At 35.3% G+C, this 18,492-nt stretch overlaps 1 protein-coding gene across 19 annotated transcripts in view; it reads right to left on the bottom strand.

The window, feature by feature from the left end:
* The window catches only part of CFAP299 (cilia and flagella associated protein 299), a 625,333-nt gene that overhangs the window by 584,392 nt on the left and 22,449 nt on the right, over positions 1–18,492 (bottom strand). For 11 of the 19 annotated variants that reach the window (XR_013371133.1, XM_077882640.1, XM_077882642.1 and 8 more), the window contains 2 exons: positions 14,562–14,692; positions 8,066–8,200 (listed from right to left, as the gene is read on the bottom strand). Coding sequence is in view for 18 of the 19 variants with exons in the window: in XM_077882640.1 (XP_077738766.1) it covers positions 8,066–8,200; positions 14,562–14,692 (266 nt within the window). In the remaining variant the exon portion in view is untranslated. Of the gene's footprint in view, positions 1–8,065; positions 8,201–14,561; positions 14,693–16,015; positions 16,152–18,492 lie in introns of all 19 variants that reach the window. The other 8 variants (XM_077882650.1, XM_077882648.1, XM_077882651.1 and 5 more) reach the window with 3 other exon arrangements.

Genomic DNA, 18,492 nt, shown 5'->3' with positions numbered 1-18,492 from the left:
GGGTGGCTCAGTGGTTTAGCGCCTGCCTTCAGCCCAGGGTGTGATCCTGGAGTCCCGGGATTGAGTCCCACATCAGGCTCCCCGCATGGAGCCTGCTTCTCCCTCTGCCTGTGTCTCTGACTCTCTCTCTCTCTCTTTCTCTCTCTCTCTCTGTGTGTCTCTCATGAATAAAAAAATAAAATAAAATAAACTCATAGTACAAATTTTTAGATCTCATTATCTAAACGTTATAGATATAAAACATTACATATATAAAACATGTATTTTACTTTCTCAATGGATGTTTGCAATTACCCTTGAAAATATGTTTGAGGCAAACAAGGGTATTTGATGTTACAATGAACTGACTTACGAGAAAGTGGAAGAAATCCTATCTACCCATGCCCTGACACCTGTCCATAGTACTTAGTGATTACTGGAAATGAACATCTCTAACTCCAATTGAAGCAAAGGACAACTGTGGTGGGCTTTGGCCATATCCTCTTAGATCAAACACATTATTTTCTGATTATATTTTAAATATTTTCCCCATTAAATAAAAATTAAACAAAATAACTTATCAACTAAGCAAATTAATCATTGAATATGCTTTAAAAAATTCAGAGCAAAATGTATTTTGGCAAATATCTACTGTTCTGTTTACTTATCTTTTCCCTCAGTAGTAGCTCTAAACACATTAAAAGACAGAGGAAGAGGAAGAGAAGGGAAGCAAAGAAAGAGACAGTACGTGTGTGTGTGTGTGTGTGTGTGCATGTGTGCATATATCGGTGTGCATGTAGAACATAAGTTTTCAGGTTTTCCAGGCTCAATCATAGGCCATCTATATATTGACTGGTTGTAATGAATACAGTAACCAGGAGTTGAAGGAAGATATAGATTATTAACACTAATTATTACTACAGTTCATTAATTCAATGACTTTATAAAAATTGAGCAGTTTGATAGGACTGAATTTAGTTTTAAATCTTCATTCAACTTGGTAAAAAGAGCAAACAACTACATATCACAGGTTTATTTAAATCATCTATTTCTTTCATAAGGTCTTTTCTCTGTTGATTTGTAATAATCAAGTTAAGATTCATTAAATATAAAAAATATATATAAATATATTTTAAAAGATTCATTAAATATAAACTATAAACTTCCCATTTAAGGCATGATCCTAAGGGGGAAAAAAAATTAAATCTCTCTGGTAATAAGTTCTTAAAATAGAAAACTACTGTGGGCTCTGGAGCCACTCTGCCTAGATTTAAGTCTTCAGCTAGGTACTAGTACATTTCTTAATTTTTTTTAAAGATTTTATTTATTTATTCATGAGAGAAAGAAAAAGAGAGAGGCAGACACATAGGCAGAGGGAGAAGCTCCATGCAGGGAGCCCGATGTGGGACTTGATCCTGGACCCAGGAATCACGCCCTGAGCCAAAGGCAGATGCTCAACCGCTAAGCTACACAGGTATCCCCATTTCTTAACTTTGTGCCTCAATTTTACCATCCATGAAATCATTTTAAAAATTAAATAATACTAATAAAATCATTTTAGTACTAAATGTCCGAATTTCAATATGTTTTCAATAATGTTAGCTATTTATGTTATCAATAAAATAATGAAGGCATAAAATAAAATGCCTTAACTAACTTAGCCAATGTAGTACCAGAATATAAGTTACCCAGGCAGTAGATCTTGATCTCTAAATGAAAAAATCAGGTCTTTGTCCTCAAATAAACATTTTCTCCCAAAGCCTTATCATTCCAGTCATCCTGATGCCCTGATACAGCAAAAAAACAAACAGTATTCCACTTATCCTTCCTCCATCAGATACCACTGAGTTTCTGCTCTGGTTTTTGTCCACTCTTGCTTGGTCTATAATATCTGGAAACAGGTAGGGATTGCCCTACTTTTTAGTTCCATGAGTGTAGGACCAGAGCTATGATAATTGAGCATATTATAATAAATCCTTGGACTCTTAAAGTGGGACTTATAAAAGACTGATTTAACTGCAGAGGTGAGGCAGGGTAGTGGGACAAGGAGGTGGTTAGAGTATGAAGGGATGAAGTCCTGAACAGCAGAGTTGTCTGTTATGGTGATACCAGGTAAAAGTGATTAGCAGACAATACTGGAAGAATAATCCAAAAGACAATTCAAATAATTTATTACCATTTAACTGACTCCAACAATGAATAATAAAAATAATAAACATGACCAAATTGCATTTATCCCAGGAATGCAAAGATAGTTTAGTATTAAAATATTCCTTAAATATCTTGTACCACTTTAATAAAGGGGAAAATACAATATGATCATCTATCTCTATTAACTGCATATAGAAGGGAACCTTCCATGTCACACACACACACACACACACACACACACAACATTATAAAGAGGGAATCAGCAGACACTATCTCTTTAACACCAGGAACAACACAAGAAAGCTCACTATCAACAATTCCATTTACCCACGTACTGAAGTACCTTACAAGTACAATTAAAAAAGAAATTAAACAAGTGACTGGAAGAAAGATAACATAATATCATTATTTCTGAATAATATGATTACCTACATTGAAACCCCACTCACTCAATCTACTAACAAATTATAAGAAATATAATATATACAATGCAATTCACATTTCTGAGAAAATTTAAATATTTTTCTAAAAAGCAAATATTTAAATAAATATACAAAAGGAAGTAAGCAAGGGAAATACATATTCTAGGAAGTGTATATATAGACAAAGGACAGCCTGCTCCAAGATGGGCCACTTTGGTATGAATATTATTTTGAGTTAAAAGCAATCCAATCCAGTAAACTCAGAAAAAAAACTCATTACCCCAACTGCCTACTTTACCAAGAAGAGAGCTATTAACAGAGATAGCTCTTTAATTAAGAAAATTATCTGCATAATTACCTTCCTATAATGGTCTTTCTCAATGGTTTGAATCCTCAAACCCATACCCTCTCCTTAACACATATAGGTATCATGTTGCCTCACTCTCTAGAATTTTCATGTCTTTGTGGATCCCTAGTACATATGCTATTAAACCTGATTTTCTCATGTTAATCAGCCGCATGTCAATTTGATTCTTAGTCCAGCTAGAAGAATCTTAAAGGGTAAAGGAAATTCTTCCTCTCCAACATGCGTGATAAGAAAGAGAAATATGATTGAAAATGGGGGATAAAGAAGGAAAACACTTAAATTTTTTTTCATTAAAAATGAGCATAGTGGGGACTCATGGTAATAGTGCACTATGGAATGAGGAGCACAATCAACTATGTGTTCTGAGGTCCTTAAATTAAAAAGGAAGTGAGTGGCATGACATCAACTATGTTTTCTAAAACAAATACCTTCAAGGTTTTAGACTCACGCATCAAATTTTTCTGAACAATTTCCTTCCCTCCCTCTATTCACATCTCATAAGTAATGTATGAAAATTTTGTTCTGATTGATCACTAGATAAGTGTTTTTCTTCTCATCTCTTCAAATCAGTACTGCAGCCAGGGCATTTCTTTCAAGCTCACCCCAGCACCCAGAGGATCACAGTAGTTCAAAATGCAGACAAAATGAGTTTTGAGACACTAATAGTCCACCTGACAGTCTCATTCATAGATTTTGAATAAAACATTGCTAGTTGAATGCCAGAGTCTTTTATAAAGATTGTTTTTCTAATATCAACATCATTTAAATAATTATGAGTAATATAGAAACTAGAGTAATTTTGCTTTTAATCCTCAACATAATTCTCACCATAAAAATAGAATATATGTCTCTATGTCTAACACAGACACTTTTTATATTCTAATAGTTAAGTGTCCTGATCCCTCTGGTTAGTAGAAAAGGTAAGTAAGCACATAGTAGAAAAGATTGATGTGTTTGATATGTGAGTGTGTATGTGTGTGTCTGTTTACCTGAGGTAGGAAGATTATAAGTAATGAGTAAAGGAAGATGTAAAAGAAGAAAACAATTCCTAGGAGCAAAAGAGTAGTAAGTAGGTAAGACATTCTGAATAAAAGTCGAAGAAGTCAAGTAGATTCAAGGTCTCTTGAACCTTAATAACCTATTCATATTATGAAAACCTTCCTAAGTTCTACCACTGTATTATACTGAATGTCCTACCAGATCAGACCCAGGTGGACACCCAAAGAAGCACAAGAGCAATGTCAATTTTTGAAAATCTGTATCATCCTAAATTCTAATAAGAGAAGAAAAACAGGAAAAACAGAACAACTTGGATAAAGAGAAATACAAACAGCAACATTTCTGCTAATACTAATCTAAGATAATTGTTCAACACATTTGCTTAATAAGTAGTAATAAAAGATAATCTTTGGTAGATAAAATTAGGTAATTTGGTAGGATTTTAAGTGTAAAGGATAAAAATTCCTACTGATCGTATAGGGCAAGAGTGAATTCCTTTCTTCTGACAAACTCAGTATTATTATTATAAAATATTGATGGTGATATGGTTCACTCTCATTCTAGCTTCTCATTATGTAACTCCTTAGAGGGTAAAAGAACCTCAGTTCTGATGGGGTTCAGGACACACTACCCCAAAATATGGCATCTTGGCATTCTGAATATTTTAAGCAGAAGCAGGAAGGTCACTCTGACCTCCTCCCTTTTCATTCCCCTTCCTTGAAGTAGTCATAAAACCCTCATCATGTTAGAGGTGCCCTCCCTATACACAAAGGAAAGAGCATCATTATCTCTGAAGATAAAAGACTGCCAAGAAGAATCCTAACAAAGAAGGCTTGCTCAGTGTCCTCCAGTTTACTACAATTACTTCATACTCCTTAACCTATCACATTCCCCCATGACTGTCCACTCTTCATCAAACCTAGCAAATATATTCAGGCCTGTTTCTTTGGGTCTTTATTTCCTCTTGAAGGCTCCTGTGTCACATAAAATATATTAAATAAATATGTAATATTTTCTCCTGTTAATCTGTGTTTATCAGTTTAATTTTCAGACCCATCCAGGGACCCTAAGAGTATCAAGGAAAATTTTGCCTCCCCTATACCTCTTAGAACCAGGAATATCTACACTTCTGGCCAATGGTTTTGTTGTTACAGATGGAATTACACAATGTAATTGTTTCTTCTTTAAATTATCTTCCCAAGTCTGTCATACATTTTAGGCACTAAACTTTTATATTTTATTCTCTCCACCTTTTAAAATCTTATTGCCAAGAGATTCATATTTCCCTTGCAAACCACCTCAAATTCTTTTGTAGAAATGCAGATTTAGATAGCAGATGGAAAGAAAAGGGAACCTAAAAGGGCAGGGATGAGAGGAGGATGTTTGAAAGCTGTTTCACAGAAGCATGGTCTGGCAACATGGTAGTAGAGGGTGAAGAAAACTGAGCCTGAGCAATGTGGTAAGACACTGCAATAAACCAAGTCAATCTAAGAAAAACTGAATTAGCAATATATAAAAGTAATAGCAAATGTATGAACGTAAGGGCAAGTATAAACAAGAGTCAACAGGAATCCATTGTTAATTGTTTTGTAGAATTGCTCATCAGGTAGATTTAAAATATAAAGCCTCTAGACTTAAAAAAATGGTATTTGTGTATAGGAAGCAGATCTGTAAGAGAATAATAATAGGAGGCGTTTTTGTATTTTATTTTTGGCTTGATGACGTCAATATTAAAAAACAGACATGGAGCTAAAATCCCAGAAGAGAAATCAAGACTGCAGATCTGACTCATGATAACTGAAAACTTAGAAGTGGTTGAGATGAAAACAGTGAAATACAAGTGAGGTGAAAACGCCAAAGAACTGTCCTTGGGAAGAGATCCAGGGTGCTGAGAAGAAGGAAGCAGAATCTGCAGAGATAGCAGACAACAGCAAACCAGAAGAAAAATGGTAGGTTATTACGTAATAAAAGTCAAAGGAAGGGAGCATTTCAAGACATTCCGAACTGCTGTTACAGGCATCTACAGAGTTCAAGCAAATCCACTCAGTCTGAAAAGAGATCCTTGAATTTGCCCAAAGGGATTTTGAATGACTACTGAATGAATTAACAGAATTTAAGCCAATAGCTAAATTGACAATAACAAAGAACAGAATCTAAATAATACTCCGAAGAAAAAGGCTATGGCTTTTTCAAAAACATAAATTTTATTTGCTTTTTAATTTATGATTAGCTGATCTATCATCAATATTGCACTGTGTCTACATGGTTTGCTCTGTTGCTTAATTTTAAGCTCAAAAAAGCTAAGATCTATAACTAAATGAAGCAATGGTGACAGTATGTTCAATACAAAATAATCAATTCATCTAAGCCATGAGTCCATTTACTACTCCCTGAGTTAAAATTAATTGTACTTATGAATATGTTCAAATGTGTATTCACCAAAAAATACTATATATGTTGATAGGTAGATAGATTTGATGCTTCTTGAAAATATCAATAATATTTGTAATTACTTTCTTGTTGGAGAGACAGAGAAAATGAGGGGGGGGGAAAGAGTGGAAAGGAGAGAAAAGCAAGTGAAAGAGAAAAAAATCAGTGTATATGTCTCAGTGATTTAAAATATCCAACTAATTGATAGTGAGCATATACTGGTATCACATAACTTGCAGTCAAAGTGAGTAAATGTGAAATAATCTTTTAGTTTAGTCGCACCCTTAATTTTATGAGAGAAAAGCTCTATCCAGTATTTTTGTACATAGATCTTACTAGGAAAATGTTGATTTCCTAATAAGATGATTTCTCAATAACAAGTTCCATACAAGCATTTATTTAGAAGAATTATAATTCTAATAAACATGAAACAAAGCAAATTATCTCATAAAAACAAATGAAAATTTAAGAAGAAAGAATTTCAGCTGATAGTATTCACACTTATATACTTGGATATAGGTATTTAATGAAAAATTGGAAAGCATTGCTTTTATAATTAGTAATATAACATACTATAATTAATTAATAAACTGTACTTTATGTGCATAAGGTAACAAGGCATCACTCACAGTACTTAATCCCTACAAATATAAAGGATAGAAATGATCTATCTTTCTAGATGAAAATATTGAAGATGATCACTTGATCAAGCTCATAAAGCAGAAAATGGTAACTGTCAAAACAAAAACTAAATCAACAGACTATTAAACATTAAATTTCAGTCATATGGCACATACAGAGATGCACTGCTGCTAGGAAAAGAGCAAGATCTGGGAGACAGAAAGCCCAACCTAATTAAACAGGCCAGATGTGCAGGGATTGCTGATGCGCTGGAGGTGGATCTGAAAACTACACTCTATATCCAGCAAAAAATATATTTCAAAAGCAAAGAAAAATATTTTTGTCAACAACTGATAGGTGAGGAAAATTCACTGCTAGCAGACCTGCACAATAAGAAAGCTTAAAAGAAGTTATAGAGTTAGAACTGCACTTTCAAATAGAAATTTTGATCTGCACAAAGCAAAGTACAAAAGTGATCAAATGAGGGTAAATATAAAAGAATATATTTTACTTGGAATCACTTAAAAAACCAGTCTTATGTGAAATATTAATAATGTACTGTAGAACTTGCAACATACTTAGAAGTAAAAGTGTATGACAAAAATAGAACAAATGTGGAAAATGAATGGAACTAGGGCGAAGTTCTTACACACTATGTGAAGGGGTCAGAATATTATTTGTTTTTGTTTTCATTTTTGTTTTAAGATTTTATTTATGTATTCATGAGAGACAGAGAGAGAGGCAGAGACATAGGCAGAGGGAGAAGCAGGCTCCCTGCAGAGGGAGCCTGATGTGGGACTCTATCCTGGACCCGGGGATCATGCCCTGAGCCAAAGGCAGATGCTCAAACACTAAGGCACCCAGGTGTCCCATATTATTTGAATATAGACTGTTAGAAGCTAAAGTTGAATATTACAAACTCTTTAGCCGATGCTAATTTTTTAAAGAGCAATTACTAAAAAAAAAAAAAAAAGAAAAGAAAGTTTAAAGAGGTATAAATAAGTCAACTATGAAGATAAAAAGGATTCATTTTTAAAAACTATATATAAAAGAAGTCCAAAAAAGGGAAGTCAGAAAAAGGCAAAATTCGGGGTACCTGGGTGGCTCAGTGGTTGAGCGTCTACCTTTGGCTCGGGTCATGATCCCAGGGTCCTGGGATTGAGTCCCACATCGGGCTCCCCACGGGGAGCTGCTTCTCCCTCTGCCTGTGTCTCTGCCTCTCTCTGTGTGTCTCTCATGAATAAATAAATAAAATCTTAAAAAAATGAAAAATGCAAAATTTGACACACAGAAACAGCAAGATGGTAGAGTTAAATCATATATATAATTATGAAAACATAAGTCATCCAAATATACCAATTAAGGGCAGTGCTTGAAGACTAAATTAAAAAAGGCAAGACTGTCCACAAGAAATCCATCTTAAATACATAAATATTGGTAAGTGAAAAGTAAAAGAATACAAAAACATACCATGCAAATACTATTTAAAAACTCAGATAACTCTATGAGTACCAGAAGAAGTAAACTTCAGAAAAAGGAATTATTACCAGGAATAAAGAGAATATTTAAAAAATGATGTAGGAGTCAATTCTTGACTTTTATATCTAGAAACATAGCAAAAAGAAAAATATAAGAGTCATAAAGTGAACACATCAAAATACATAAAGCAAAAATAGATAAAACTGAAAAAATATACAGAAAAATCCATTATTATAGTTGGAGTTGGCAACACTCATCTTTAGTTGACCGAGCAAGTAGACAGAAAATCAGTAAGAATACAGAAGTCCTGAAAACACAATCAAGCAACTTGACCTGACTTTTTTTTTAGAACATTCCACCTACAACAGCAGAATATCTTCAGGTGTCCCTGGAGTAGCACTGACATACCCATATTCATATATCTTAATAAATTTTAAAAGAAAGAAATAATACAGAATTTATTCCCCTTTCATAATAGAATTAAAGTAGATATCAGTATCAAAAAGATATTTTGAAAATCTGTAATATTTGGACCTTAAACAACAACTTCAAAATAATTCATGGGTCACAAAGGAAATTTTAAAATCTTTTGAATTTAATGAAAATCAAAACAAACATCACAATTGTTGAAATGCAGTTGAAACAGTGCCAAGAGGGAAGTATATAGCATTAAAGTTCATTTTAAAAAAGAAGAAGGGTATAGCATCAATATTGAAGCTTCTACCTTCAGACACTAGAAAAAGAAAAAACTAAACCAAATGCAACCTGAAGGAAATGATAAAGAGCAGAAACCAATGAAATAGAAAACAGAAAAATAGTAGAGAAAAGCATTAAAGTTCAAAATCTAGTTCTTTGAAAATGTTAGTAAGTTCCCATATAGTTAAATCAGGATTAACTTACTAATATGAGGATGAAAGAGAAAACATCCCTACAGATTCTATATATACGAAAATGATATGACACGGTATTATGAAATTTTTGTGCCTATCTGATAGACAAATGTAATAGAAAAATTATCTGAAAGATACAAGCTATAAAATCTTATCCCAAAAGAAGTAACCTGAACTTCCCTATTACCTACAAGAAATTAAATTGATAGTTAACAGCTTTCTCACAAAGAAAATGTCATGACTAGGTTTCACTGGTAACTGCTAGCAATTAAGGAAGAAATAATATCAACTCTATCCAGTATTTCCAGAATATCTGAAAAAACAAGTAAAACTTCTCAAGGCATTTTATGGGATCAAAATTACCCTGACACAAAATGAAGAAACATATTTAAGATATATATATCCATCAACTGGAGAATGTATGAATACACAAATTGTCCATCCATAAAATAGAATATTATAGAGCAATATACAAGAACAAACATACCTGCAACCTCATGGTCTCAAAAGCCTTAGTGAAAAATGGCTTTATACTATATGTCTTTAGTGATACTGACATTCTGTAAAAGGCAAAACACTAGGGACAGAAATCAGATGAGTGGTTGTCAGGGACTGGGAGAAAGGCATAAATATAAAGGAAACTTTTTGGCATTATGAAGACATTAGCATCCTGATTGTGGTGAGGGTCTCACTGCTATGTGTGTTTGTCAGAACTCATCAGTAAATCTGACTTTCAAAAATGAATTATAAAATTAAAGGACTTGCTACTGGCTTCAAGAAATATGGTTAGCTGATTGCTTCCAGTTAACCTTCTTGGTCAGCCTCAACAAATAAGCAGATATCATGCTTTTCTCAGGATGGCCTCTGCAAATCACTAAACAAGACAATGGCTCTAAGATCAAACAATCTCCACCAACTGTGGGATCCCTTTAACACATAATCAGCAGCTCTCTTCTACAGGCCAGGGTGAATATAAGAGAATGTCGGGGCACCTGAGTGGCTCAGTTGGTCAAACAACCAACTCTTGATTTCGGCTCAGGTCATGATCTTGGGCTTTCTGGGATCAAGCCCCATGTTGGGCTCCATGCTCAGCACAGAGTCAGCTTGTCCCTCTCCCTCTAAGATAAATGGAAAAATCTTAAAAAAAAACAAAAAAGCGCATGGCCCAGACAATAGTTTGCTGAAAGGAATGGGAATCATAGTGCCTTAAACTAATACTAAAAATATCCCAAGAATCTAACATTCAACCTGTGTCACAAATAGTTAAGGCCCATCTCTTCATCACCTGTGGAAATAAATGGAACTTCTCACTACAAAGAGAAATTTCTCTGGAACTTATGGGGATGCCTCATCAATACACCTTGGCCAGACCCTGGAGAGAACATTCTGTCTTGACAAAAAGTTCACCAACTAAACTATACACATTCCTTCTTCCCAAGATTTAAAGCCTCTGCCTTGTGGCTACTATACCAGCTGCCATAAACCTCAGTGCAAGATAGGTGAGACATGATGTTAGCAGCCATTCCTTAAGAAAAACTTTCCCATTCTTCACATCCTCCCATTTTTTTTAGTTTTCTTAAAGATTTTATTTATTTGAGAGTGAGAGAGAATGAGTGGGGAGGAGGGGCAGATGGAAAGGGAGAAGCAGGCTCCCCACGGAGCAGGGAGCCTAACACAGGGCTCCCTCTTAGGACTCTGGGATCATGACCTGAGCTGAAGGCAGCTGCTTGACCCACCGAGCCACTCAGGCGTCCTCATCCCCCAGATCCAGACTTAATACTGCTTCAGAGTATCACCACAGCATCTATGACAGAATGCATTATTTTCCATTATAATTGTTTTTATTGAGCTATAACTCACATGCCATAAAATTCAAACTTCTAAGGTGTAAAATTCAATGTTCCTAGTATATTTACAAAGTTGTGCAATCATCTCCAATATTTAAGTTTGGAACATTTTAACACCCCACAAAGAAACCCGATACCTATTAGCAGTCATTCTCCATTCACCCTTCCTTCCAGCCCCTGGCAACCACAAATCCACGTTCTGTCTCTATGCATTTACCTATTTTAGACATTTTATATAAATGAAACTATTCAACATTTAGTCCTTTTGTCTAGCTTCTTTCACTTAGCCTAACGCTTTGAAGGTTCACCTATATCAAAGCATGCTAACAATATGTACTTCTCTCCTTTTAATGGCTGAATAATATTCCATTGTGTCTACATGCCACATTTCTTTACTCAATCATCAGGTGATGGACATTTGGATTATTTCCATTTAATAGTTACTATGAATAATGCTGCTATGAACACTGGTGAGCAAGTTATTAAGCGGACCTATGTTTTCAAGTCTCTTGGATATATGCCTAGGAATGGAATTGCTGGGTCATATGGGAATGCTGTGCTTAACTTTTTGAAGAACTGCCCAACTATTTTCTATTTTATATTTACACCACCAATATAACTGCCTTTCATCCACCTAGTCCTCAATTTCTTGAGGACAGGGACTATCTTATGTTCTATAATATACCCCACATTTAGCACAGTGCCTAATGCAATAGGGGTGTATATGAATATTTGTTAAGTGGATGACTAAACTAAAAGCCCAAAATAATGTTTTTTCACCTTCTGCCTTCTTTTGGAGGGATACTTATCAAAATACTCCTTCATCACAATGCTCCCCTCCAATTCCTTTAACTTGCTTATCTCCAGACTTCCCTCCCCTCTGAAACTAAGTAAATAACATACTCTTAGGTACCAGCACTTCTTGAGATGGGTGCTCTATGATCACCATATCAGGACTGCTCACCTGCACACATTAGAGAAGTTAATATAATATAATCTGATGGCAGAATCAAGTGTTTCCAAGTTGGTACCAATTGGCAGACAGGCAGATAGATATTCATGCATATTTTCAAAGCAATTCTCCTGCAAGTATAGGCCCGAGACATATTTGGCTCTAGGTTACCCTCTGCTGGCCCTACTGTCAATAACACTACAATAGATGCTGTCAATAACACTACAATAGACCTGGGAGGGAAGGAGCAAAGTGACTCCCACAAGGGGCCAGAGGCAACATATGGGGCCCATTCCATTACAGAGGCAGCCAGAAGATCTACAGATTAAAGAGCCTTCCAATTCTAGCAGCTCTGGGTGGAGATTAGCCTCCCATGATTGGTACTTAAGTAGACTGAGGACTTCCAGCTCTGGCCAGTTAAAGAGACTACTGCATAGAATAAATATCCACTTTGATCCTCAAACACTAAGTGGACATGTGCACTTACACTTTAAACATGTCCAACTTCTCTTAATATGTAATAGGAAAAATCTCTAATAAAATATGAATATACATTAATTCCCTGTAAAATCTTACAAAAATCTCTCCGCTTCTGCTCCTGAGAAACATTTACTGATATGGAAAGACTCCTCCGGCCACACTGTATACATATACTTTGCATCATTTCAATTTTTTAAGAATAAAGAAGTTATGTGTAACTATGTTGAATAAATCATCAAACTTTTTTATAAATTACCTGCAGTAAGCAGAATGCCCACCCCAAGGATACTGATGCCCTAATTCCTAGAACCTAAGAACATGTTATATTACATGGAAAAAAGAACCCTGCAGATGTAAAGAAGGTTATAGACCCTAAAATAAGGAGATTATCAAGATAATCTAGATGGACTCAGGGTGACCACATGAGCCCTTATAAGGAGAGATGTTTCTCGGGTTGGAATTAGGAAAGATGCTACAGAAGGAGATGTCAGAGAGATTTGAAGGGTAAGACAATTGCAACCTCCTCTTGCCATAAGAGGACCACATGGAAAGCAAGAGGACAAATGTGGGCAGTCTGTAGGACCTTGCAGCCCAGCCCCCAAAATGATAGCAGACAAGGAAATGGGGACCTCAGTTCCACAATCATAAGGAACTGAATTTGGCCGCCAACTTGAATCAGCGTGGAAGCAGATTCATCCTCAGAGCCTCCAGACCATGATTCAGCCCAGCCAACTCCAGGATTTCGACATTGTGATGTATTGAGCAAAGGACCCAGCTGACCCACTGTCCTCTTGACTTATGACCCAAAGGTCTATGAATAAATACACTCATGTTGTTTTAAGCCACTGACTTTGTAGTAATGTGTTATGGCAGCATCAGATAACTGATATATTACCAAATGTCAGTATATTAAATTCCAGAATTCCATGGTAATGAAGCACAATAACCACTAGAACAATCAATTAAAATTGCACACTCCTGGAACCAATTCACATCCCACTATCAAACGTTATTTGTTATGATAAATACATGGGAGATTTCTACCCATAATAACAGGGTAGATTTTAAATTATATCTAAGAATAATATAACAATTTCTAAGTAATTGTCCTCTCCAACACGTACAACTTCAGCATTCATTTTTAAAAAGTAAATAGGTAATTGCTTTGTCACATCTTTCATAGTGGCTTATTAGTTGATATAGTTCACTTTATGTATACATTTCTTTCATAATATGTTTTAATTTAATATACATGTTTATGATATGTTTAATTAATATATTTAATTAGATTCCTATTTCATGTAAACCATATCTTAGTCATATTAACAAAAGCCAGTGACCGTTAATAAAGTTGAATGAATCAATGTTTACAAAAACATAAGAACACAAATGAGGTCAAAGATTTATAGATCTCAAAAGGACAAAGAATTCTAAGGCAAAAGGTACTTGTGTTTTAAGTACATAAATACATAAAGCCAACAACACTGACTTATTTTTTAATAAGACTTTATTGGTATCATGACCATATTTCGGTATTTATGTTTCTTAGATCAAGAGGTCCAAGGTGTATGTGACTTTTTTTTTTTAGAGATTGTATTTATTTATTCATGAAAGACACAGAGAGAGGGGCAGAGACATGGCAGAGGGAGAAACAGGCTCCCTGCAGGAAGCCCAATGGGCACTCTATCCCGGGACTCCGGGGGTTATGCTCTGAGCTGAAGCCAGACGTCCAACCACTGAGCCACCCAGGTGCCCCTGCATGTGGCTTCTTGCAAGCACATCACAGTTCCTCCAGTTCCTGATCTGCAAAACAGATGCTTAGGACATTTCAAGTTCTATGTGCTCCAGCCAATGTTTCTAAATTACAACAATGCCAATGAACTTGTACTTTTCCAGAGACTCTACAATATGATATAAAATCTAGATTGGAACACAGACACTTACTTTTTCTGAGTTCTTTCAGCCAGCATTGCAATCTCTATCGCTGCCTTCCTTGCTTCGAAATCTTCCCTTTTCACCACCTCTCCAGTCCCTCGGTAGCCTAGCTCCACCAACTGGCGTGCCAGGCTTTCATCCTAAAGAGAAAAGTAAACTGTAAGATTGGTGCATGAATTAGACATCTCATTTTATTCCATGTATACTGGAGAATTGTTTAAATGAAAAATCAAAATTATTTTTTAAATGAGATGTATGAGATATGAAAAATTTTCTTTCTAACAATACTTTCATAAACATCATATTCGTCATTCCTTTCCCACAGATGAACGATGAAGGGAAAGAAAAAGAAAATAACATCAGTCACTAAATTTTCTCTAAGGGATTGGAGGACAAAAGTCTGTTTTGTTTTTAATCCATTTATGAGGGCAGCTGTAGATAATTAAGAGTATCTTTAAAACAATAAAACTGAGACAATAGTACTCATACAAGAAAGACTTTTAAGAAAACCAATTGCACAAAAAGAGAATTGGGTTGCTCCCATAAAGTGTAACATTTCAGAAACTTATTTCCTTGAAGTCAATGAACTGATGACACAGAGCATTAAAACTTCAAATACAAAATAAAGAGCAGATGAATTTCCTATTTAGCTGGAAAGATATTGTTTCCATATAATGTTGGTACTAATAAAATCAGAAAAGTAGAAATCCAGGAAGATGACAACAAAAAAGCTTCAAGCTGAAAAAAATCTTCCCCCATCCTTTATTCCTTTTATATTTCAGCTACTTTAAGAAATGTCCCACACATTTGTGTCACTTGTATACCAAATTCAAAAAAGAATACTGTTTCCCCATAATCTGAAGAGGTATCATTTTATATTAAGGTACTGATATAAGGACTAAAGTATTACATAAAAATATGTATATGTAAATAATGTTCCTTATATTATCATCTTGGTTAAATATGAAATATTTGAAATAAAGTGAAAACAGGATACATTTTATTATTACAGACACTTATTTAACACATCACTGTGGAATCCAAGAACCATCTGGCAGGATTAAATGAGAAAATATAAGATGGCTGTTTACTAATCTAATCAGCCCTTAGAAGCTGTTTTAAAATTCAAACTATTAGAAAGACAACATTTAGTCTAGAAAACTTGCTTTCCTTTGCTGAACATTAAAAGCAAATACAGTTGACCCTCAAACAGCAAAGGTTTGAACTGTGCAAGTTCACTTACATATTTTTTTCAATAAATGTACTGGAAAATTCTTTAGAGATTTGCAACAATTTGAAAAAAACTCACAAGTGAATCGTGGAGCCTAGAAATAGTGAAAGAATTAAGAAAAGGTTACGTGTGTCATATATGCATAAAATATATGTGGATGCTAGTCTTTTTATCATTTACCCTAAAGCATACACAAACCTATCATAAAAAGTTAAAATTTATCAACACTTACAGACTGTACACCATCTTTTCATTTTTAATGTCTGGTGTTAGGAATACATATAACATCCACAGTGTTCTGTATCCTATAAGACAATATTGACGTAGGTACTGACAGACAATTCATCTTGCAAAGAGTTGATGTAAACCTACAGTTTAGATAAACAACAGTCCAGTACTGTAAATGCATTATCTCTTCCTTATGATGGTCTTAATAACATTATCTTTTCTCTAGTTTACTTCATTGTAAGAATATAGTGTTAATACATATGACATACAAACTATGTATGTTTTATGTTCTCTCCAATTATTTATGTTCTCAGTAGGACTTTTGATCAAAAGTAGGCTACTGGTAGTTAATTTTGGGGGGACTCAAGAGTTGTCCCTAGATATTCAACCACAAGGGGGTCATGCCCATAATCCCCTTGTTGGTCAAGGGTTAACAGCATGGAACTCTATAGTAATGGGGATGCACCTGCCAAGCTAATATAGTGCAAAGCACTAGGCCTCAGGAGGGCTATGCGCCTTTTTTTTCCAACTTGTCTCCTTGCTTACTTTACTGGTTATTCCTAGGCTCTTTTGTACGAGCCACAAAACTAAGCAAATGCCTCCACCTAGTGGAATTAATATTTAATAGAAAAAAAAAACAACGAAGATTGTGGATTTGATTTACAAAAGAGAGATGATCTGACTGTAAGTTTTCATAAACATATTATTACTAAAGGTAAACATATGGGAAGAACTCTCAGCTAAACTCTGAGACTGTGGGCTTTTTTCTAGAAGAACATAAATGGCTCATAGTCAACACGGTATTTGATATAATAAAGACCATTAAAAAGCTGCTGTATTAATTTCACATATAGACTAAACTGTGTTATTTCTGTGTGCCTACCTGGGCCACACAAAATCATCTGATAGCTCTGAACTCATCTACATTATTGTATATTGCAACAAATAACAAGATCTACTGCGAAAACAGAAAGCTGAAGTTGTTTGCCTCGCCAACCATTACCACTAGTAGAAACATAAATCATCTGTCCACTTTAAACGGTCAATTGTCTTTAAAGAAATTATCCTTAAAGAAACCTGAGAAACAAAGCATTTTTACTTATTCACATATTTATCACTAGTGGTGCTTTTCATTCCTTTATGTAGATCCAAGTTTTCTACTGATGTGATTTTCCTTCTATCTAAAAAATGTTAACATTTCTTGTAGCACAGGTCTGCCAAAAACTAATTATCTTACCTTTTGTTTGACTGAAAAATAGATTTCATCTTTATTTGTGAAAGACATTTTTGCTGCAATAGTATTCCAAATTGACCTTTGACCTTTCAGTGCTTTAAAGATGTCACCCCATTGCGCTATGTCTCATATTACCTCTGAGAGGTGTTTTAACCTTTCCTGATTTTACAGAATGTGTCTTTTCATTTTAGATTCCTTTAAGATTTTCTCTCTATCAATTATTTTCAGCAGTTTAAAGATAGTTCTTGGATTGGTTTCTTTTATTCCACTTAGAATGCCAAGGAGTCTTGGCTCTATGGCTGTATAGTTTTCACAAGATTTGGAAACTTCTTGGTCATTATATTTTCAAATATATTTTACCCCCTACTTCCTTCTGACCCTGCTAGGATTCCACTTACATTTTTTGGAAAGGCAAAAAGATTTTCATTTTTTATAAAACTCTAATGGTTTTGACTATAACAGTTAATTTTCATAAAAAAATAAGTGACTAGGGATCCCTGGGTGGCGCAGCGGTTTGGAGCCTGCCTTTGGCCCGGGGCACGATCCTGGAGACCCGGGATCGAATCCCACGTTCGGGCTCCCGGTGCATGGAGCCTGCTTCTCCCTCTGCCTGTGTCTCTGCCTCTCTCTCTCTCTCTGTGACTATCATAAATAAATAAAAGTTAAAAAAAAATTAAAAAAAAAATAAGTGACTAGCCATGAATAATCCAAGAATATAAATAAGGCAGAAATCTTGTACTAATCGTCAATGCTTCTTTCCTCATGTGATCATGAGCCACTGACTTCTGGAGGCCAGCAGTTTGGAACAGGTTAACTATAAGGAGGCATCATGCAAAGCACAATGCAGAGATGGCTCAGCCTTAAAGAGCAGGCTTCCTTGCTACACAGGAACTGTACAACAACATGTGGCAAAGTGGAGCCACCCAAGCAGGCAGCAGATGTCTATGGAAGACTTAATTCGGATGACTATTCTTCTGGGACAGATTTTAGACATCTCTCAGCTGCTGAGAGAGACATTTGACCCTAACATGTGCAATGGAATTGTGCCTTCCAGTTGCCGCAGCCTTGGACCTTGACAGAGTTGGACTGGGACTACAGGGTTCCATCCTAGAAGCCCACAGTGCTGCCCAGGGTCCTACTGATTTATGGAAAGCTGCGTATAGATCTGTGGCCTGGCATGCACAATTCACTACCCAAATAGATTTGGGGCTGTACTGTCCCTAGTCTTGGGCCAGAGCCCATCCCCA

The sequence above is a fragment of the Canis aureus genome, chromosome 33 (genome assembly GCF_053574225.1).
Source record: "Canis aureus isolate CA01 chromosome 33, VMU_Caureus_v.1.0, whole genome shotgun sequence".
In the NCBI taxonomy this organism is placed as follows: Eukaryota; Metazoa; Chordata; class Mammalia; order Carnivora; family Canidae; genus Canis; species Canis aureus.
The sequence above is the reverse complement of the archived record's forward strand: the minus strand, read 5'-3'. Positions and strand labels throughout refer to the sequence as shown.